Source organism: Phragmites australis, chromosome 6, assembly GCF_958298935.1.
Source record: "Phragmites australis chromosome 6, lpPhrAust1.1, whole genome shotgun sequence".
Taxonomy (NCBI): Eukaryota; Viridiplantae; Streptophyta; class Magnoliopsida; order Poales; family Poaceae; genus Phragmites; species Phragmites australis.
In genome coordinates, this window is record NC_084926.1 from 18,909,622 (window position 1) to 18,931,833 (window position 22,212).

Below are 22,212 nucleotides of genomic sequence, written 5' to 3' on the forward strand. Positions count from 1 at the left end.
CATCATGAGACTCCATCATTGTATCAACATGCACGTCAGGTACCTCAGATTTAACCACTAAAAACATATAAGCAATGCTCCGATGAGTATATCCCAGAAAGACACAATCCACTGTTTTAGACCTAAGCTTGCACTTTTTAGTTATTGGTATATTGACTTTCGCCAAGCACCCCCAAGTGCGCAAATAAGAAAGTGATGGCTTTCTCCCTTACCATTCTTCAATTGGGGTTTTCTCCTTATCCTTGAGAGGAACTCTATTCAGGACATGACATAAAGTCAACAGGGCATCTTCCCACCATACCTTAGATAATCCCGTAGTGTCTAACATGAGATTAACCAAGTTAGTCAATTTGCGGTTCTTTCTTTCAGCAACCCCGTTTGATTAGGGTGAATAGGGAAGTGTCCTCTCATGAATAATCCTATATTTCTCATAGAATAAATCAAAATCACTAGAAAAATACTCTCCACCACGATCTGACTTAATTCTTTTGATCTTTCTCTCTAGTTGATTCCCAACATCTGCCTTACAGATTTTAAAGTGATTTAGAGCCCCATCTTTCGTTTTCAACAAATAAACATAGCAATATCTAGTCGCATCATCAATCAAATTCATGAAATATCTTTTTTCACCTTTCGTCAACACACCATTCATTTCACACAGATCTGAATGTATGAGTTCTAGAGGTGCCAAATTTCTCTTCTCGGTTGCCCTGTGGGGCTTACGAGGTTGTTTTGATTGCACACAACTATAACATTTAGAACCTTTGACCATGGAAAAATTTGGAATTAAACTCATGCTGGAAAGTCGAGTCATAGAACCAAAATTCAAATGATATAACCGCGAATGCCAAACACTAGCATCATCATTAGCATTGCCACAAATATAGTTCACAGACTTATTGCTGAAATCAGAATGGAAAAAATGGAACATGCCTCCGCACTCATAGCCTTTACCAATAAATTATTCATGCTTTGACACTACTACTTTATTGGACTCTAACACCACCTTAAACCTGTCTCTACAAAGAAAGGAACCGCTAACTAGATTCTTGTTCATTGTAAGGACATGCTGCATGTTCCTTAGCTACACGATCTTTCCTGAAGTAAATTTTAGATTTACCATGCTAATACCACGAACAGAAGCATGTGACCCATTCCCTATTAGGACGAAAGAATCATAGACAACTTGATAAGATAAAAACATTGAGATATCAGTACACACATGAACATTGGCCCCTGTATCAATCCACCAATTAGTAGACTGAAATACTGAAAATACTGAGGGTAAATTTTCATACCCTGCAGCTCCGTTTCCAGCTTCACCAATGGTCACCATATTAGCAGTCTTTGAGTTCTGCTTTTGTGGAGTCTTTCTTCCCTTGCGGTCTGGACAATCCTTGGCGAAATATCCAATCTCACCGCACACAAAGCAAGACAGTTTTACTGTGTTCATCTTTTTCTTCTTGAAGGTGGTAGTTTTGTTTGGCTTATTATTTTTACCTTTGTTCTTGTTGTGGAAGGGCTTTTGCACCATATTAGCGCTAGTTTGTCCCTCGCCTCTTTTTAAACTCACATCCTTAGCCCGAGCTTTCTCCTAAACATCAAGAGACACAATCAAACTCTCGACAGTAATCTCTTGTCTCTTGTGCTTTAGAACAGTGGCAAAGTTTCTCAACGAAGGAGGTAACTTGGCAACGATGCCTCCAGCCATAAACTTATCGGGTACATTGATCTTAAGGAGTTCGAGTTCCTTCACGATGCACTGAACCTCATGAGCCTACTCGACTACAGAGCGATTTTCAACCATCTTGTAGTCATGATACTGCTCCATAATATACAGTTCACTTCTTGCATCTGATGCACTGAATTTAGCATTCAGTGTATCCCACAGCTCCTTCGCGCTTTGTATGTGCATATACACATCACAAAGACGGTCACCAAGAATGCTAAAAATGCATCCTACAAAGAGTGTATTTGCATCCGTGAACGTCTTTTCCTGCTCAACAGTAAGGGTTCTTTCCGGCTTGCCCTTAGCCACCCAATAGACATTCATAGCCATCAGTCACAGAGTGATCTTGACTTGCCATCTCTTAAAGTGCACACCAGAAAACTTATCTGGCCTTAGTGCATTGACAAAACCAGCCTTTGATAAACCTAAGTTCCTACAATAAGGTTTTTGGATTGTTGAAATATAAGACACTTTTATGTTTAATTTAATCCATAAATAATTCATGATCAGAAACTGATAAACTGATATGATCATGTTACCATAGCATAATCTAGACATGTGTACGAAATCACAACAAATGACTAGATCTACTATACTCGAAATTAGAAATCGCAGGAAATAAAATACGAATAACATGATTTTTACATACTCGTCCTGCGCTGTGGAGGTTGCTGAAGATGCTGATTGCACTGTGTTGATGGCACGATCGATCCTGCTGATGATGCGTCAAAATTGTTGATGATGATAGCAGGCAACGCCTAAGCGACCAGGAAGATGAGCCATGGTGAAGAACTTGAGCAGTCGCGCGGAGCGCTTCCCAAAAAAACTTATTCGCCCTCTCCTAGTGCAAGATCTCAAGAGCGAGGATTTCGGAGACTTACTCTCCCGGTTGCCAGTACACGCCGACGTCGGGATGGAGTAGACTACAGCGGCAGCACAACAGAAAGAGAAAGGGGCAAAAACCCTAACTCTTATATAGACTCACATAATGAGAGCGTTTATAATTTTAGGGCTACTCTCAATTAGCAGTCTATGTTTTTGTGTATCCAAAGAGGTGGAGGTCCTTGTATATATATAGGGGGAAAACCCCCCACCTCCACCTTCATTAGCAATATGGTACTAATAGAGGATGGACCTTAAATAGGACACTCGTCACAATATGGGCTTTTAAGATTTATTAGGAATTATTACATGGGCCAGCTCCAATAATTCTAACATGCTGATCGTCACTTTTCTACATATCTGCCGAGTATTTCAAGAGAAGAAAAGGCATAGCATATGATCTCAGTAGAAGATCGAACAAACTTTTTCTCAAAACAAACCCTATTTCTTAGCCTCCATATGGCCCAACAGATGGCTGCCAAACCAACCATCTGTAACTTCCCCCATGTGGTAAGAAGTGTTTGATCCAGACAAAAGATTGATCAAAAGATTCAGGTCTACAATGGGCGCCTATAACAAGCCCGACTAAAAAAATAAGTGAGCAATGTTTTCGTCCACATCACAAAAAGCACATTTGGGATTCCCTTGACAATTCCTTTGCAAAAGGTTATCTTTGGAGAATTGAGCGTTAGCTCGGTTGGTTGAGCTCTGAATAGAGTTAGGAGCTGACCAGTCGGGGTTCAAGTCCCAATTCTTATGCCTTCTCATAAGACTAGTGCGTATTCTATTCTCTACGTTCTATAAAAGATTATCTTTGGTCAGGATAGTATTTTGATATATTAGCCACATGAAAATTTTGATCTTCAGGGGTATTCTAGCTTTCCAGTGATGTTATATGGCACGCCATATCTGCACATGTGAGCATACATAGACTTAACAGAGAAATTGCCTAATTTCTCCCACAACCATCTGGATTTGTCCTTATCTTCTGACAGTGCCACAGTGGACAGTAAATCTCGCAACCATCTCAGTTGGCCTTGCAAACGTTCATCAAGCCACCTTCTGAAAGACAAGTGCCAAAATTGATTGGTAAGAGAAGCCATTGTAACTTCTTGCTCATAACAAACATCATAAAGTTCAGGAAATTTGTCTCCGAAAGACACTTGTCCACACCATGAGTCATTCCAGAAGTCAGTCTTGTCCCCTTTACCCACTACCATGATTCTCCCTCTAAGGTAATATTATTTGACTTTCAGCAAATCACTTCACACAGGGGAGTTATTGGCTTTAACCTTAAGTTGAACAATACTAAGGTTCTTCACATATTTTTCCTTTACAATGTCTTACCATAACAATTCTGAGTGTTTGAGCTTCCATCACCATTTACAAAGAAGGTTAATGTTCAATGTCATTAAATTTTGTATCCTTAGACCACCTTTCTTTTTTGGTTTACAAATTTTGTTCAAGATAGTATTTCTTTTATGTGCCCCCACCCGGCCAAAAGAATCCTTTTCTTGTCATGTCCTTTTATATATATATAACTCGATCCGTTTTTTTTAAAACTTATCACATATATTCATGATTAGGGATATCTAGGAATTTCCTACTTCTAAAATAAGCTAGCGATAAGAATGGTGAGTATGGAGTAGGATTTTTACGACTATTGTACACCGGCTGAACTGTTGGTTTTACCAACCTACAAAGATCCTGAATAGCATCACTGAATACTACTGAATCAAAAAATATCACTTTCATATTGAATATTTTAGTATTATTGTTACTGTTCAAAATAATATTTTAATAATATTAAATTAAGTTTTTACTGTTCATAGGGTGTGCAAACAGTACTAAATAGTATCTGAATAATACCAAATAATAATTCTTTAATATAAAATTACACGCATGAAGTGGACGAGTTGTTGAAGTATATTATAATATTACATCCTTACACCGTCACACGCTAATGATAAATATTGCTAATTATTTTGTTAATAATGAATAATAACTCAAATTTTAATATTACTAAATACTACTAAATAGCATCACTGAATACTATTGAATCAAGAAAGGTCACTTGCAATATTAAATATTTTAGTATTGTTGTTACTATTCAAAATAGTATTTAAATAATGTTAAATTAAATTTTTACTGTTCACACGGTGTGCACACAATACTAAATAGTATCTAAATAATACCAATATAGTATCTAAATAGTAATTCTTGAAGTAGACGAATTGTTGAAATATATTATAATATTATATCCTTACACCGTCGCACGTTAATGATAAATATTACTAGTCACTACTGAATAGCATCACTAAATACTACTGAATCAAGAAAGGTCGCTTTCAATATTGAATATTTTAGTATTGCAAAGATCCTAAATAGCATCACCGAATACTACTGAATCAAGAAAGGTCGCTTTTAATATTGAACATTTTAGTATTGTGGTACTCATTATTCTTATCGCTAGCTTATTTCAATTATAGCAAAGCTCTCCCTGGATATCTCTAGTCATGAACATATGTGATAAATTTTTATCATTACCCCAAGCAATTCCACTCAAAGAGAACACTTCTCTACGGACACAGAGTTCTCTATACCCTATTATGACTATGCCAGATGTAGGAATTACTTGAGAATTACCAAGAGCATCCTTAGCACTCCCTCTCTCACTTCTAGTATTAAGTCTACCTTATAAAATAGTTATATTGAAGGAAAGATTTATGCTACTACCGCTGTAAGTTAATCATCCGTGTGTGTAAGTATTTGGGGTTCCCGAAAGGGAAAACCATTTGTAAGCTATACTTGTAGAAATGAAGTAGTGTGGTCTTTTGAAAATCCTTTGGTATTCTAGTTTGTCTATATAAGACGAGTTTTTATGCTATGTTATATGAGAAACAATATATATATACATATATATCTATATATACATATATATATATATATATGTATATATATATAAGGAACACAAAATGACAACATGGTCTTTGAAAGATTCTACCGGTCGCCTTTGTCGCCGGCAATTGGAGCAGCCACTCGACGGTTCGCCACCACTGGCAGGAGAACATGTCGAGCAAGCAGCTTGAAGCCGAAACCCTTCTTGACGAAGAATCTTTGTAGTTTTTTGCTGCTCCAACGATTAGCACACCGATCACGCTGACGTGATCTTGAATCGATGAACGTACATGCACTACAAGACGGCCAATGGTTGCATCATTGCTGAAATACAGGGGATCAGATGCTTGAAGCAAAGCATGCGACCTCAATTCAAATGATGGCGAAGTAACCCAAAAAGGCCCCCCAGGCATAGCCAGGTGGAGCAACACTATCCTCTCCCGAGCAAGCCTATCAGAACCAACAACGCCAGCAGTGATGCCAACACTGAAGCCCCTGCGAACCATGCTCGGAGAAAACAAGACTCCCACCACCGATGGAATCAGCATGGGGAAACCCAACCTAAGATTATCCAACCAACTAGAAACAAAACTAACATGCCGAAGACGCCGCAATAGAAGACGCCACGACAACCACGCCTAGCAACAACAGGCTCCACAACAGATGAAAAAAAACTAAACTAACCTAATCTACCTCCTAAACGACCACTAAACTACCCTAATAGCTAATCCAAATGTTGATCCACCAATTCCCCTCCAACTTCGGCGTCGAATGGCCACCAGCGGAGGAGAGATCAACGTCCAAAATCGACAATTGCCTGTCGATCACCTTGCTGTACTTTAGAAGGGGAAAGACGATTCTCGAAGTAGAGAAGAAGCATCGTGTCCTATCCATTTTATCATGTACAATTTTTGGCAGCATATACATAGACATGCGGTAAATAGGAATACTACTCTAGTTTGAGGTGACTAGGTGTCACGTCCCAAAATGTTAATCACATAATTGAGCATGCATAATCATCATGGAAATTATTTCTACGTGTTTATGTATTAAATTAAAATTCAAACGTGTTTCAAAAGTACTTAGGAGATGGTTTAGGGCTCTTTAGTAAAGCCCCAAATACTTTGCAGAAGAAGAAGAAAGGAGAAAGAGATAAATTAGGAAATTTGGCAAAAGATCCCTCTCGTGGTGTGGCCGAGTCTCACTGCAGTCTGACCGCCAGTGGTAGACACGTAGGCTTGCCACGTGAATTTCTCGTGGTCTGATCGCCATAGTGCAGAGCGTCCACTTAAGGAAATCGACACACACTCTCTTTCTCACTTTTCACTCTCTTCACACAAACCAAGGGAGAGAAGAAAGACGACGACGCTGACAACCAGATTTTGACAGAGGGCACTTCCCCAAGATTCCCGAGGACTTCCCCAAGCTCATCCCCTTCATCCTTTTCATCGGAGATGTCTTCGATGCGAGTTCATCCACCTCAAGCTCGCGCACCACCTCAAAGCCCGATCTCCAACGGAGCCTCCCCGGAGTGGACCCCTCCACTAGAAAGTTTTCCTACATTGAGGTGAGACACCCACTACCCTTGCCCCGTCATTCCCAAACTCTAGTTTGTCCCATTCCCGATTAGGCCCAACCTCAACCCTAGCCTAAAGCTTATCCATAGAGCATCCCGAGTTTGGCTCGGTGAATATCATCCAAATCATCCTGTAAGCACTCCACTAGTCTCCTAGAGCATTTTGGTACCCTTCACGGTAGAAAGCCTTGCCAGTGACCTCACAAAGGTGCCGCCAGCAATGTTCCAGCTATCTGACTGCCGCTTAGGCCTGTCTGACCTCCCGCCACAAGTCTGACCACCATTGTGCCTGTGGTCTGGCCGCCAAGGGCCCAAACTCTATGCACGCCGTCAATCTGACTACCACTATAATGTTGATCTAACCACCAACTGCTAAAAACTCTATGAACTTAGGTTAGCTTATCCGAGGTTCAAGCATTCAAAACCCTAATTGTTGGCGATCTTTTACAAATGTATTCGAAACATGGTGCCCTATTGTTATATGAGCATGCATCGTGTGCACACTTTTTTGTTGTTTATTTATTTATATGATGTAATCTTGGTTTATTTAGAGAGTGTCGCACTAACAGTTCGAGTGAGCGAAGACAACGCCAAACTTCTAGAGTTCTATGAGTGATGCGCAAGTAGCGGTAGGTAAGCGTCGGAGCAGCAAGGCAAGCATCTAAATATATTCTACTTACTACTTTGGATCATATGAATTTAAATGGATAAATTATGCTCTATGTATGTTATGCATATTGAGTTAGTTGATGTCGAGAAATCGGATAGCACCTAATTGTTATATTTATCCCTACCTTGTATTGATAATCTCTATCCTTGTAGTCTGGGTATAATCATGAGAATATCTTACCTAAAAGTGATACGAGATGCTTAGCAATGCATAGGTCTTCGGTAGAAGTCGACGGTAGAATGTTCCATCGTTTGTGAGCTATAGGTTTAATTATTGTTCACAATGATAATAATAATGATATTGGGATGGATGAGTTGTGAGGATGAGACGAGATGTGGACGGTGCTAGGGGTAGGTCGGGAGAGAGGAACCCGGATGCCATAGACCGCTTGCAGTATTTAAGCACTATCTGTCAGTGCCGTTGGCTTTAGCACTTTCCATACTAACCACATGTCGATCTATTGGTAAGATAAGCTGATTATCATACACCGTGTTGATGCTTGCCTTGCGACTCTATGACGCTTAAGAAAAAAACAAAAGGAGAAGCAAGATGACGGGGAGCCAGATGTGTCTAGAACACGCTTGTTGAAACCCTGTTGCCATAGGGGCATGCATAAGTGGGTAGTTCGGGTATGAGAAAGATTATCTCGGGGGCCAAGAGGATAGACCCGAGTCATATGGGTAAAGATGTACCCCTGCAGGTGGTAAAATCAATTTGAATTGCCACGCTCTCGATTATAAGCATACTTCTGTCCATCCGCATCAGTCGTAGAGTCACGAATGTGGGATGATGTGGTATAGTATGTGAGAAATGGATAGAGATGTTCGGTGATGAATTATTATCGGTTCCAGTTACATATATGTTCATGCTGATGGATATAGGATAGAAGGGTATATTTGGTTAAGTGTAGATGCTCACATATTGTGTTAAAGTTGCTTTCGCATATGAATTCATTTAACCTTATAGCTGATCCTTGCTAATATCCAAATGCATAATCTTTAAAGTTGAGTTATTTATATGTACCCATTATGGATTAAGTCATACGAGTATCTTCGTATTCATACTGCTCTTTCAGTGCTATCGATGAGGAGAAGGTAGTGTTTGACTACTCACGCCTGCCGATGTAGGTTGTGGGAATGAGCAGTGCAAACTACTCGAGTGGCGGTGTTTCGAGGTGGCGCCTCAGGGTAAATGACACTACACACTTTTGTTGTTCATAGATGTTAATTCTTCCGCTGCGTAGTTTCCAGTTTTGGTTAAGAGATGAATTGTTTTTATCCTCTAGTTTCTTTTTGTTGTAAATTGTAATAATTCAAATGCTTGTAATATATTTTTAATTACTCGCTATTTCTTAAACTTTGTTGTGATGATCTGTGTTGAAAAGACATATGTTTCGATTTTAGATACAAAATACATACTAGAACTACCGAGATGATATTCTGATTAATTATTGTAGCTATGATTATGTAAATCATTGACTTAATAATTATAACAATAATTAGAATACTATTTGTACTATTCCTCGCACCATCTACCACCAATCGTGGAAGAGCTGCTTGCCAACCGACCAATCTTTTAAAAAGTTTTTCATTGACAAGGAGCCAATCAATCACACGCGATCTGGAACTAAGAAACCGGAACCCCTAAATATTTCAGAGGCCATAGTAATTTTTGGACTTGTCCTCCTCTTGGGATATTACAAGTATCTCACTTTTTTTTAAAGTTGATCTTTAACCCTGATATAGCTTCATATGGATATAATAGCAATTTCATGTTTACATCTTAGGCCACCAAAGTCCCACATGGGAAGGATAAGGACCAGAAGAATAAAAAACACACGAAAACAAGCGTTTCAGCCGTGGTTTCCCGAAACCATGTTCTTTGTCCGGCGCTCATCCTTATCTACATCAACGTGAGAATCTGCAAGGTCCGGAGCATCGGCCGGACACTGACAGACTCCACTAGAAATAGAAAAAGCCCAAGGCGCGCGTCTACTAGAAATAGGCAGCTACCCTGCTATCATTTCGCTGCGCCGATCGATCCACGCAGAGGACACGAGGGAGAAGCATCGGCAACGTGTCAACGACGTCGCGTTCTTGGGGAGCAGGAAGACGGTGGTGTGTTCTTGGGAAGCAAGAAGAGGATGGCTACAAAAAGAGCCGTGGCGATGGTTCACCAGCCAGCATGGGCGGCGGTGGCGGAGGCCGCGGCGATGAGGATGGAGGGCGCGAGCGGCGGCCGCGTGCTGCGCTACTTCGGCGGCAATGCCACCGGCAGGGTGCTTAGCGAGGAGGAGCGCGCCGCCGAGAACGTCTACATACAGGTGATCTATTGCTCGTTTGATTATGCTGCTTGGATTCGTTTATTACTTTTAGTTGGTGTCTGCTTTTGCGTGGCGTATAAAACTGTAACAGAAGTGATTGATTAAGCAGAAGATGGAGAGGGAGAAGCTGGAGAAGCTGAGGAGGAAGGCGGACAAGGACAAGGCCGAGGCGGCAAAGAGAGCCGCCGCAGCTAAAGGCGACAAGGTAACCGACAATCCTAACTGGCAAAGAGCAGCTCGTGATTTCTGTCCCAGTATTTTTGTTTCTGAATTATCTGAAAACTGAGGTCTTGTTGTGTTAATTGCAGAAAGGTGAGGAGGCTCATCCAAGCTGATGGTTGCCCAATCAAACGCTCCGGTGATGGTGTGGATACAACTGATATGTACATACAAATAGTCTTTTCTTTTCCTTTTCTCATCTGCTTTCTGTACACTGGGGAGGTGTGTAACATTACTATTGTGAACTTCGGTTGTAGCGATGTTGTCTTATTGTAAATGGAGGCTTCCTCGAGCCTATTATGTACGTAGTTTGTCCATAATGAATAAATCTAACGGTGCTAAGTACGTACTGGTCGGAAGGAGGGGAAAAAAAAATCCTTGTTCGATATCAGATCAGCTACGAGAATGTCCTGGTCACATCTAGGCAATTACATACGCGCCGCACAGTGGCACTGTTCGGTGAACCGCGCCTGCCCAATCCCGACGACAGGCGCGTGCGGTGCAGAGTGCAGTGGAACTTGGAAGGGCCCCATCCGGTCCTCCTGTGCTCCACCGCGGCCAGGTCCCGTGCAGAGGGCCGCGCCGCGCGCCCGGCGCGGCGGGGGGCACGCTCCGTGCGCCATGCCCGCTGCCGCGCGGCCGAAACAAGCCCGAGTTCAACAGTCAAAAGGCGCGCCGTTTTGAGAGGGGCAGGAGCAGTAATCAAGATGGAGACAAGTTTTCGTCCTTTCGATAACATTTTCAGCCGACAAATTAAAACGTTCATGAATACTATGAACTTGGACAAATATTTTAGAGCATATACAATGGGCTATGACTATGTGATTAATGGAAGAGAGGGTTAAATACCTACATAAAAATTGTAATTTTCAAAGCAAACAAAGACTGTTAACTTGGACAATATTTGGAAATGTCTTTGTAATGGCATGAACAATCAGTCGATCCGATGTTCCGATGCCTCCTGGCCACTTCCGTCGGCAGGGCGAGCGCCTTCAACGGCCACTGCGTGCGCCGGCTAACTCCGCCGTGTCTTGGCTAGTCGGCTCCGCTCCCCCTCGGCCTCCACGCGCACCGGCCGTCCGAGCAGCAACACATGACGTTGCCTACAAACCACGACCACCACCCGCGACGACTGCTCCCCTCACCCGCGGGCCACGTCTCTAACCGGACGCCGGTCACGCCCCCGAGGCAGGATACCTTGGGCGACGCCGGCTCTGCCTGATGGTCCACGGCTTCCCCGGCCGCGAACACCCTAGCGCGGCCGAGCCGGCACGAGGAGCGCCGGCCGTGCTCGCGCGCGGTCTTATTCTTGCTCGCCGCGGGCAGGCCGCCGATGACTGCGGCCACCGCCGCCTTCGGCAGTGCCGCGGCGGACAGCGAGCTCCTCGCGACCGCGCTCCTGCGCGCGGCCGACTTGGGGTTGGCGCCGGCGCCCTTGGTGGAGTCGTCCCGCTCCAGCACCGCCGCCACCCCGACGTCGCTCCAGTCGATGTCCTCCCCGATCCGGAGCCGGAGCGACTCCGCGGGGGCGTACGGGTCGTCGTACTCCTCCGACTCGCCGCTGCCGTATAAGACGGAATCAAGATCTGGCGGTGGCATCTCGTGGCTCAGCGCGGTGTCTTCGCTTCTGTTCTGCTCTATGGTCACGCGATGCGCGCAAGGCAGAGTGTGTGGCGAAGCACAAACGGGGCTCGGTTTTGAAGAGGCCATGGCGAGGGGTACACTGGGAAGTCGTGCTTGTCAGTCGTGCTTGTCGGGGAGGCGCCAATGGTTTGGAGCTGAAGATTTGAAAAGGGTGGGGTGGTTGGATTTGAGGCGGCTAGTTACCACCATCCACTCTTTGGAAGCTAACGCTGTTGTTTAATCTGGTTTTGATTGTGCCTCCAAGATCACTGCCGTGTACTTTTGCGCTTGTTTTGTCTAGGGATGTCAACGGGGTTCCGATCCCCGTTCCCCGACGGGGAATTCCCCTATTAGGGGACGGGGATGGGGCCAATTTTCCCCCCGCGGGGGGTTTAATGGGGAAAATTCTCCCCCGTCGGGTATGGCGGGGGCAGGGACGGTTCCCTGTCCCCCGTCCCCGTTTTCCCGCGGGGATAATTCCCCGAAATATTTAAACTCTCCATGGCCCATATATGCAAGAAACGGGCCAACTAAAGCCCAATCCACCAAAGTCCGTCAGCCAGCAGGCCTTTTATCGTGCTAACGTAGCGGGGACGGGTTCCCCGTCGGGTATATTTCCCCGCGCGGGGACGGGGATGGGAGAATTTTCTCCCCCGCGAGCGGGGACGGGGACGGGGACGGGGAAAATTTCCCCCAATCGGGGCGGGGATGGTTACCCATTCCCCGCGGGGAATTTCCCCGTTGACATCCCTAGTTTTGTCTGAGCTAATCGAGCTCGGTTAATTCAGCTTCACGATTCCACGAGCCGCTAGCTAATGAAGGTTAGTGATTTGTCAGTGGGAAGGGTCCCGGGAGCGCGGGAGAAGGGCAGCTTGGTGCTTGGCACGGTCGATCGACGATCGATGAGTGGAAGCTTTTCTTGCTTTTTATTTAGACGAGACGTTTCACTTGAGAGGCTTGTTTTGAATCAGCCTAGTGCTCTGTGCATGTGTCTTGGGTCTCTTTTGCACAAGTGATGAATTCCACTGTGAAGCGCAACGAACGGAGCCGTCTTGGAAGAAATCGGGTCTTAGAACGAAACGTGGTGGAAATTATGTTCACGTCGATGTATACTGCTTGCTAGTATTGTACGTAATTCCATTACTATATATATATAAATAATAATATAAGGAGCAACAAAGGGTCCATAGCTCAGTGGTAGAGCAATCGACTGCAGATCGATAGGTCTCCGGTTCGAACCCGGATGGGCCCTTCAAGTTACTTTTTTTTTAGTGTTTCTGTTAAGAATTTCTTTTGTTGAGCCGTGTTGGTAGTCCAGTGATTTATCTTCTCTCTGTGTGTAGAAGGGTGTTGCAGATCGGAGGGGCCGGATGCTCCAATGGTTTATCAGGTCACTTTGCTTTCCCCCTCCGCCATAACAAAATCAGATATAACAACTGATAACTTCATTTCATGTTTTTTGAGTATTGAATATACCTGACATCTAACACCTTCTAACCAATAAGTGCTAACGTTGATTGCTGTAATCAACGAATGGAGGTAACTCTATAAGACCATCTCCAACTCTAATTGTTCCCTTAATTTCGTTCGTTTCTCAGCCTAAAATCTTTTTCCGAAGGGATTCCCTTTCCAAACGTGTTTCCTTCAGATTTTTTACTCAAATAGCATTTCCTTTTCTCATTTCCTTCCCAATAGACTTCCAATATTCTATCATTTTCGTATAACTGTCACGACGCATACAATACGGTTGTAATACATGGCACGTATACACTGGCAATGTATTTTGTACGGGGAGAAGAATGCTACCTGCACCTCTAATTCAAATCCCCTCCGCCACCAATTTCTCTACCACTCTCTTCTTTGTTTCGTTATTTTCCCAAATCCAAATATCAAAGTAGCACGCACGCTACCTATTTCATGGCTCCAAGCACAAATCAATCAGCAATATGTATATGTATTATCTACGTAAACGATCTTAATTTCGAACCCAATTCCTAGCTAGCTTTGTGGGCATGATTCTTCTCGTGGATGCCAGGAACCACATGTCTAGTGCCTTCATAGTCATGATTCTTCCCATGGAAGCCAGGAAGCACATGCCTGTCAGATTGCATGGGAAGCTACGCACGGGTTACTTGCTTGAGAAGACTATTGTGGCTATAAAAGAGGTCTGCTTCCAAAGTAGAGAGGTGCAGTTGCCTCCGCATTTCACATTTACACAATGAGGTCATCTACGTTCAAAGATCTGTTCATGTCGTTCTCATTGTACTCGAGCGATGATGAGGACAAATTGATGTTACTGATTTCCATCGAGGAGGAAGAGCTTGCTGCCCAGGGTCACATGCGTCACAGAGGCTCTGTGCTAGGACATGCGGTCAGAGACCATGGGCACTAGGAAGGTGCTGCTAGGCTATTCCGGGATTACTTCTCCGATGTCCCAGTGTATAGTGATATATTATTCCGCCATAGGTGAGGGCATCTTCAGTACTAACACATTTATAACTTTTGATGAGTACTAATGACTAGTCACCTTCTAAGGTTTTAGATGAGTTAGCCATTGTTCTTGAGAACTGCCACTGCTATGGAGCACCACGACCTATGGTTTCGGCAGAAGAGGGATGCCACTGGGAAGCTGGAGCTAAGCCCCTTTCAAAAGATGATAGCCGCCATACGACAATTGGCGTATGGAGTCAGTGCAGATGCAGTGGATGGGTATGTTCGGATCGGGGCTAGCACTGCGATGCTGACCCTAACAAAATTTGTGAAAGCTATTGTCTTGCTTTTCTCCAATCAGTACCTCCGCGCTCCCACTGCGGAGGATACTACTCGACTGTTAGCCATCGGCGAGCGGAGAGGGTTCCCTGGGATGCTGGGAGCATCGACTACATGCATTGAGTTTGGAAAAAACGCCCAAAAGCATGGCATGGCGCATACACTAGTCATACGTGCAAACCCTCCATAGTTTTGGAGGTGGTTGCGTCGTACGATCTATGGATATGTTATATTTTCTTTGGAATGTACGGTAGTCTGAATGACATAAATATTTTGTACTGCTCTAACATTTTCAGCAGGCTTACAGACAGGACTGCACCTTCTGTGTCATACACCATTAACAGTAACACATATGACATAGACTACTTACCTAGGTGATGGAATTTACCCCAAATGGACGACCATTGTGAAGGTAATTTCAACACCAAGAGGGAACAAAAGCATGCATTTCTCTGCCATGCAAGCATCAGTCTGGAAAGATGTTGAACGCGCATTTGGCATCCTGCAGGCGAGGTTTGCCATAATTCATGGTCCAGGTAGAATTTGGAATGAAAGCACACTTCATAACATTATGATCACTTGTGTCATAATGCACAACATGATAATCGAGGACGAGAGGGGCGGTTCTGATCGGGAGGAGGTGTATGACTATATGGGAGAGAAAACGACAATGGGTCACGATCCAAACCAAGTTGTCCTCCAGTACATAGAAGTAACTCAAGCAATCAGAAACAGAGCATTGCACCACCAACTGCGTGATGATCTCGTGGAGCACCTATGGGGTCTTCATGGAGCATAGTAGAACAGTCATCACGTTTTGTGTAGTGCATGCATCATCGTTGGAATGTGAGTCATCGTAATGTGCGTTTATGTTATGTCCGTTGCAATGTTACGTATCGTCATGTAACGTAATATGTGTTTAAGTTCTATCAGTTGCAATGTTAGTCATCGTAATGTAACATAATATGAGTTTAAGTTTTGTCAAATGCAATGTCAGTCATCATACTTTAAAGTAATGTGAGTTTAAGTTCTATGAGTTGAATATAGGTTGTCACCATTTATTCAGTGCCCTATTTGTCCTATCTTTACATATGTTGGCATTGCTCTATAGAAGAACCATTGGAAATTTCGGTGCTTAATGATCTCAGGATGGTTCTTGGCTCCATATCACAAATAAAGACCTTGTGGTTGTAAAGTTTCTGTTGCTTCTCCGGTGTATCTTTTGCTAATTGCGCTACCTGTTGTTTAAGTCCAAGAGCAACTGTTGTTTATGAGTAGGCAGCAGCATTTGGTTTGAGCTATACCGTAACTGAGCTATCAGCATTCAACATATCAAATCTTGGTAACATATATAACAGGGAAGATATGGAATCCAACAGGCTAGTAAGTATGCAGAAAAATGTAAGTCCTCAGATTCAGCACATCCATACAATGACTCACATTGCAACTGACGCTAGCAAATTTGAGTAGTACATCGCTGCATAATACCCATCAAGTCTTGCTACAAACTACAGCTTCAAAGTATTTTGAAATTATTACAAACTACAGCTTCAAAGTATTTTGAAATTATTACAAACTAGTAGACAATAAAATAAGGTCTCGCAAATCCAGCAAAAGCACCTTGCAAAGGCAACATGTGTCTACAGGTTCAGTTCAGTGTCGTTCCCATCGCGCCAGGATTGCCTCCTGCCTCTTCCTATAGTACTCTAAGGGGACCACTCACACTATCCAAGTCGACCTTTATTATACGCTTATCCTGATCATTTACTCAGATGAATGCCTCTAGACTCATGACCGAAATCTACTCCTTCTTTAACTTCATCATAACCTTCTTGGTTTCACTAAGCTCTGCAAGATGAGTTGCATACATCCCACCCAATACGGTAGGCACAGACGTACTAGGTGGTGATCCCCGAGCATGCACCGCTTTAGCTGCTTGCCTTCCAATAGGCCTAGGAATATTTGTATGTGTTTGATGCTACATCGTTAGGCACCTCATTGCATGCTGCTAGGGTGGAATGTGATTCGGCTCCCTCTTGCATCTTCTGCGTCTTTGCGGCCTCGTGCCATGCCACTTGGGGTGTAAGCAAGCATGACCCAGCAGTGCACATATGCAAATGGCTTCCTCTCAATCCCCTTATACGCTGTGCAAGCATGAGCCATTTGCGAAACAAGGAAAACAAGAGTGAATTTTTGGATCATTCAAAGTTGCAGATTAAGAGTCATTGGAAACCATAGTCAGCTGAGGTATCAGAATCTCTCAGGCTGCCACTCAGTTAAGTACAAACACTTGAAATTATTCAAGAATCTACAACTAATATTGCTTACTAAACTAGAAAACTATTGAAAAAATATAACTGATTGTTGTGGTTTCACGCTTTGCATGGTAATTTGAAGGTACAATTTTTGTAAACATCTAAACAGTTAGAATTTTCAATATTTGTGGCATCATATATTCACAAAATTGAAGTGCAAGGTACCATCATGTTCTTGCAGATCCAACAAAACAAAAAAAAGGACAGACTACACAGCCTTCTAAAAATCTATCTGACCTCTCTATGGGAACACAATCTGGACAATATCATATAAGAAAAAGCAAAGTGCAACACCAGAGTTTAATCTACTAAACCATGAACATATCATGTGTTAGTTAGCTTGAAGTTGTTCTTTCTATATTAACAAGCAAAGCTTAATTCAAACATATATCCTGAAAGAAATTACTTAAGTATACTGTAGAGACAACTCTCTTCTACTGTTCTCAATGTTAGCTACTAGTGGTGAATGCTTGAAGCTGCAATCATATTATTGATTACTAGATCTAATTAAAAAGATGTAAGTTCGCACTTCTAATTTTTTTTAGAAATAGGAGTCAATACTCACTTCTCAGATCACCTATGCCAATATGTGATCAACACAACACCACAACTTGCCATTTTGTAACTCATCAATCCACAGTAATAGTATTTCACTCATGTAACAATACTACATCTCTCACTCATCATATGATAGCATGTCTTCTTTATTGGTCAACAAAAATAATAAGTGCATACCTTGTCACGCTCGTTGGTCCTGCTAGGATTGAGCTGCTCCACCTTCCTCACATGCACCGCAAACTTGCTAACAACATCCGTGTCGAGCTTCATGTGGTTGATCAAAGCCTTATCTGACCTTAGCATCATAGACAGCTTCATATACGTGTTGAAGTACTTGGCGATCATGTCCCAGTACGTCTCCTTTGACTGATCAGTTCCAACTATAGGATCCTGACTCATGTTTAACCATACGGACATGAGTAGCTCGTCCTCCTCGTCTGTCCACTTAGTTCGGTCCATCTTCGGCTCCGCCTTCTTCTTCGTCTTGGAGGTGGTCACCTTCTTCCTTCCCCTTGTCATCGCTACCCATGCTGAACTGCCCTAGATCCTCATCGGGTACGGGGTGCAAGACAGGAGTGTCTGCAACCACGAAGTGGCCCATCTCCATCGTAGGTGCAACAGTGGAGGGTTCCCCTGCATATGTGGCCCCGATCATGTCATCCATTGCACTTTGTCCTGAAGAAAATTCTCGTAAAATGGATCCATGGAGCACATCACATGAAAAAGGAACATGAACACACAACTGAATTGATAATTCATATGAACTCTATAAAGATGTGTACTCATAAAGATATGTACTGACCCTTACTAACCAAACCTACCATACTACTGCACTACTACTCTAAAGATATGTACCTAGAATGCAACTTTTGCATACAGGAACCACAATGAATTCTCTATCGCTATGGTCCTTTATATAGTACAATGCAGTTTTTTGTTCTCATTGTATGGCTTTTTGAATTTTTTTAACATTTGTTGCAGACCTGTTATGTCTTTTGACAATATCTAAACGTATATAGTAAAACTAAGATGTCTGTTGACAATATCTTAATTTCATATTTTCACAGCACGACACTAGTCCATGCTATATTTAGACCTTGTACCACCAGTTGATGCACAAACATAAACTAATTTCAGAAAAAGAAAGAGAAAGGACGAATTCTTTTGCCCTCCTCACTCCCTAGCAGCAAGTAGCCACTGCACCATGCTGCTCAATGAATTTGGCAGTAACCACTTGACACATGCCTATATACACTACCCTTTGAAGCGAATTAAAGAAGCTTTTAAAACAGTTTATTTAGGAACCATGCAGTTTGCTCTTAACACTGCACTGCCACTGTCAAAGTGATAAGAGGAAGATACCAATGAAAATTAACAATTAGTCTAGTTGAGCTATCAAACAACAACCAAATTGGAAGAATTCAAATGAAAATTAACACAAATTGCACCCAATTGCACTGTACTCCCAGCAGGAAGCAAGCAGACCAACAAAAGTACGTGTTACACTCAGACAATGGGTCAGCTAGAACACGTTACAAAATCTGAACAAATCCAGCTTCATAGTTCATATATTGCAATCCCAAGTCCTTGCAATCTAAAACTAACCAACTCTGCCCTAAATAAACTATAACAACATACAAGCATCACAAGCCTGACATTCATAAATTCAACAACTATAGGCCTTGCAGGGTTCAAATTACAGCTGAACTCCAAAAATATCAAAAGGCATGTTGTCCACAAATTAATACCATTTCACACTAATAAGTAACAAACACCCTACCCAACTACAGCCTCCACGAACGATCAGATTCAATAGACCAGCCATCATCCGTATCAGTACACAGAACGTCATCTGAGTTCCAATCAGCGGGAAGGATGTTGTCGTCGCCAATGTCCTTGGATCCTGATGCTTCCTCTTCAACTGGAACGCTGCTATTGTCAGCCAAACTAATATGGTTGGGCACGACACCGCCACACAGAACATCTATAACTTGGAAAGCTAGCTGCTCCAAGTCCGCCACAATGGGATTGACCTCCAGAAGTGCTCTATTCATCTCCATAGCAGCAGGGGTGTTGTCCGGACTCAAGCTGTCGTTGGCCACCTTCTTCAACGTGGTAGCTGCCTCCTGCACATGGTCCTGCATCTTCGACATAAGAGTAGCAAGCGTTGCGGCGTCCATCTACAACCACGAAGCAGGGGAGTCCATGAGCACGCAAGTAGCTGGAAGCACATATTGAGGCCGTCGTCGCACTGGTGATGCAGATCCAGTCGCTCGAGGCTAACCAACCCGACCTACCCTAGACGGCGAACCAAACCGAGACAGGGCCGAGGCCAGTAGACCCCTCCCCCCCCACTGGCAGCGCAGCCTGACGCCAGGCTCGAACACCCCCACAATCCAAACCGCTGCTCCTCCCCTACTCCGCACGACAAGCTGCCACCCCTCCTTCACTCGATTCATGATTCGACTGGCAAAATGCTCAGATCTGAAGAGTTTGAATAGAAATTTGTACCTCCCAACGCCGCTTGTCATCGCCGCATCGCCGCCTCCTATCAAGTCGCAGCAACCCTCCACACCAATGCACAGATCTATCCTCCAGGAGCCTGTTGCTATCACCGCATCGCCGCCTCCTATCAAGTCGCCGCAACCCTCCACACCAATGCACAGATCTATCCTCCAGGAGCCTGTTGCTATCACCGCCAACCTTCCGCTGCCCTCCTTCGGCCTCTTCCTCCCGAGCACGCGAGCGCAACCTTTAGCCCCTTCCCCGCTTGGCGTCTCCGCGAAGGGATAGATGTTCTGTGCGTGGGAACCTCTCTCCTATCCCGTCCTGCACCGGCCCGCGATGGGAAGGCTTTGGAGCCCGTGTTTTGTTCCCGTCGCGGTCTTTTTCCCATCGCGAGGGAAACGGGCACCGCGACGGGAACCCCTTGGAGATAGCCTGATCCAGACCAGGCAGCAGCAGAAATGACAGATCCTCAATCATTCAGAATCGAAGCCGAGGAGAGAACTTATTTCCATGCCATTCAGACCTCCTCAATTCATTTTAGAATTAACAGCAGATGAGAGAACTTCCAAGTCTCGTACTATACTACCTTGTTTTGCTTCAAGGGATTCAAAATCATATATGATGGAATTCAAATGCATCCATACCGGCATACTGCTGTCGGTCTCGGATTTCTCAAGCAGCAAGGAGACAATAAAACATATGGAGCAGTTCCAATAAGGAGGCAATTCTTTCAACTTGTTTGAAGTGGTTTTCAGTATTCTCCAGCGATCAAGCAGCAACTATGGTGACACAGGAGGAACAGATACTGACCATAACTGCAACTTCTCATCTCAATTCAAAAACAAATCATTACAGTCAATTGGTTTTCAGTATTCTCCAACGGTCAAGCAGCAACTATGGTAACACAGGAGGAACAGATAATGACCATTACTGCAACTTCTCATCTCATTTCACAACCAAATCATAACTAGTACATTATCATCAACAGATCGAACTGCTGTAGGCTACAACATTTTTCGGATTGCCAGTGACCTGTTGTAGAGTTGAACTGTGCGACCATTCAGTGACTGTGTCGGTCAGCAGTTGTGCCTGTAACTCCCCTCCAAAGGGACCATGCCATCAGATCTGCAGCCTGTTACCTATAAGATAAAGAAATCTATCACCTGAGCATAATTTTTTTTAAAGTACAAGTCAGACACACATAAGTACACACGCAACACGGTATATTCTACATTGGTATGTTCTACCATACATCTAAATAAGATTAGAAGTATAATTCCACGTAACTCAGGCATACGATTTGACCACTAAACGCACACATGTGTGTATGTACTATTCCTCTTGAGATTAAAATGCGAACACCGTGCTGTGTGTAGAACTCGAATCCGGGTGGATATTTTCCACCACAAAATCCAGTGGGCATGTTCCACCGCAGAGATCCTAACTAAATAAGATTAGAAGTATAATCCCACGTAATGTGGACATACGATTTGACCACTAGACACACATATATGTATGTACTATTTCTCTCTGTGTTTAGAACTCGAATCCAGTGAATATGTTCCACCACAGAATTCAGATGGACATATTCCACCACAGAGATCCTAACTAACAAAGCTATGCTCACTACCCAAATAAATACTGTCATCCACAACAACAACAAAAAACTAAAATATTGCCCGCATGCACTTTGCTGCATGTTGATTGAATGATGTTCACGTGACAATCAACACTTGTAGACACTCGTAGACTAATTATAGTTTCAAAAGGTGCCAGGAAATGTCTTTCATTGTAAGGGGTGTCTTTTCATAAAAACATTGCTTTGAAAGGGATTATAATGCTGCAAATGCAACCATTGTGGACAATGTCAAATGAAAACATTGCAGTTTGTCCCGAACCAAAATTTCTAATTGTGTAAACACAGTAAAATATTTAAATAAAAGAGTGACAAACTCTAGCCTAATTCTTACTTTGGGAACATATGCACATCCTTCTTTACTCTAAAGTTGACTTATAATGCAGTGTCCACATTATGCTACGTCACCTCTAAAACTACAGCGATTAGATCGAAGAATGGAATTAATTTAGCATACAAACCCTCAGATCTTAAAATACTAAGAACGTTTTGATTAGATACCTTTT

At 43.2% G+C, this 22,212-nt stretch overlaps 2 protein-coding genes and 1 non-coding gene across 3 annotated transcripts; 2 read left to right on the forward strand and 1 right to left on the reverse strand.

Annotated features, from left to right (window-relative positions):
• Positions 1-9,575: 9,575 nt before the first annotated feature.
• On the forward strand, positions 9,576-10,642 carry LOC133922038 (uncharacterized). Its single transcript, XM_062367190.1, has 3 exons — positions 9,576-10,078; positions 10,188-10,283; positions 10,387-10,642. Exons 1-3 carry the CDS (start codon positions 9,899-9,901, stop codon positions 10,411-10,413), a joined length of 303 nt encoding a protein of 100 aa, XP_062223174.1. The 5' UTR covers positions 9,576-9,898; the 3' UTR covers positions 10,414-10,642.
• Positions 10,643-10,929: 287 nt separating this feature from the next.
• Positions 10,930-12,196, reverse strand: LOC133922037 (uncharacterized). The gene has a single exon (XM_062367189.1). It carries the CDS (start codon positions 12,005-12,007, stop codon positions 11,333-11,335), a length of 675 nt encoding a protein of 224 aa, XP_062223173.1. The 5' UTR covers positions 12,008-12,196; the 3' UTR covers positions 10,930-11,332.
• A 904-nt stretch (positions 12,197-13,100) lies between these two features.
• Positions 13,101-13,172, forward strand: TRNAC-GCA (transfer RNA cysteine (anticodon GCA)). Its single transcript has one exon. It is a non-coding gene; the product is annotated as a tRNA-Cys (tRNA).
• The last annotated feature ends 9,040 nt before the right edge of the window (positions 13,173-22,212 follow it).

What these genes read in the sequence shown, in the direction of transcription:
- LOC133922038 (XM_062367190.1), top strand. Translation starts at nt 9,899, where the DNA reads ATGGCTACAAAAAGAGCCGTGGCGATGGTTCACCAGCCAGCATGGGCG. An exon ending in CCGAGAACGTCTACATACAG is followed by an intron (nt 10,079 to 10,187) that starts GTGATCTATTGC and finishes TTGATTAAGCAG; the next exon opens with AAGATGGAGAGGGAGAAGCT. An exon ending in CCGCAGCTAAAGGCGACAAG is followed by an intron (nt 10,284 to 10,386) that starts GTAACCGACAAT and finishes TGTTAATTGCAG; the next exon opens with AAAGGTGAGGAGGCTCATCC.
- LOC133922037 (XM_062367189.1), bottom strand. Translation starts at nt 12,007, where the DNA reads ATGGCCTCTTCAAAACCGAGCCCCGTTTGTGCTTCGCCACACACTCTG.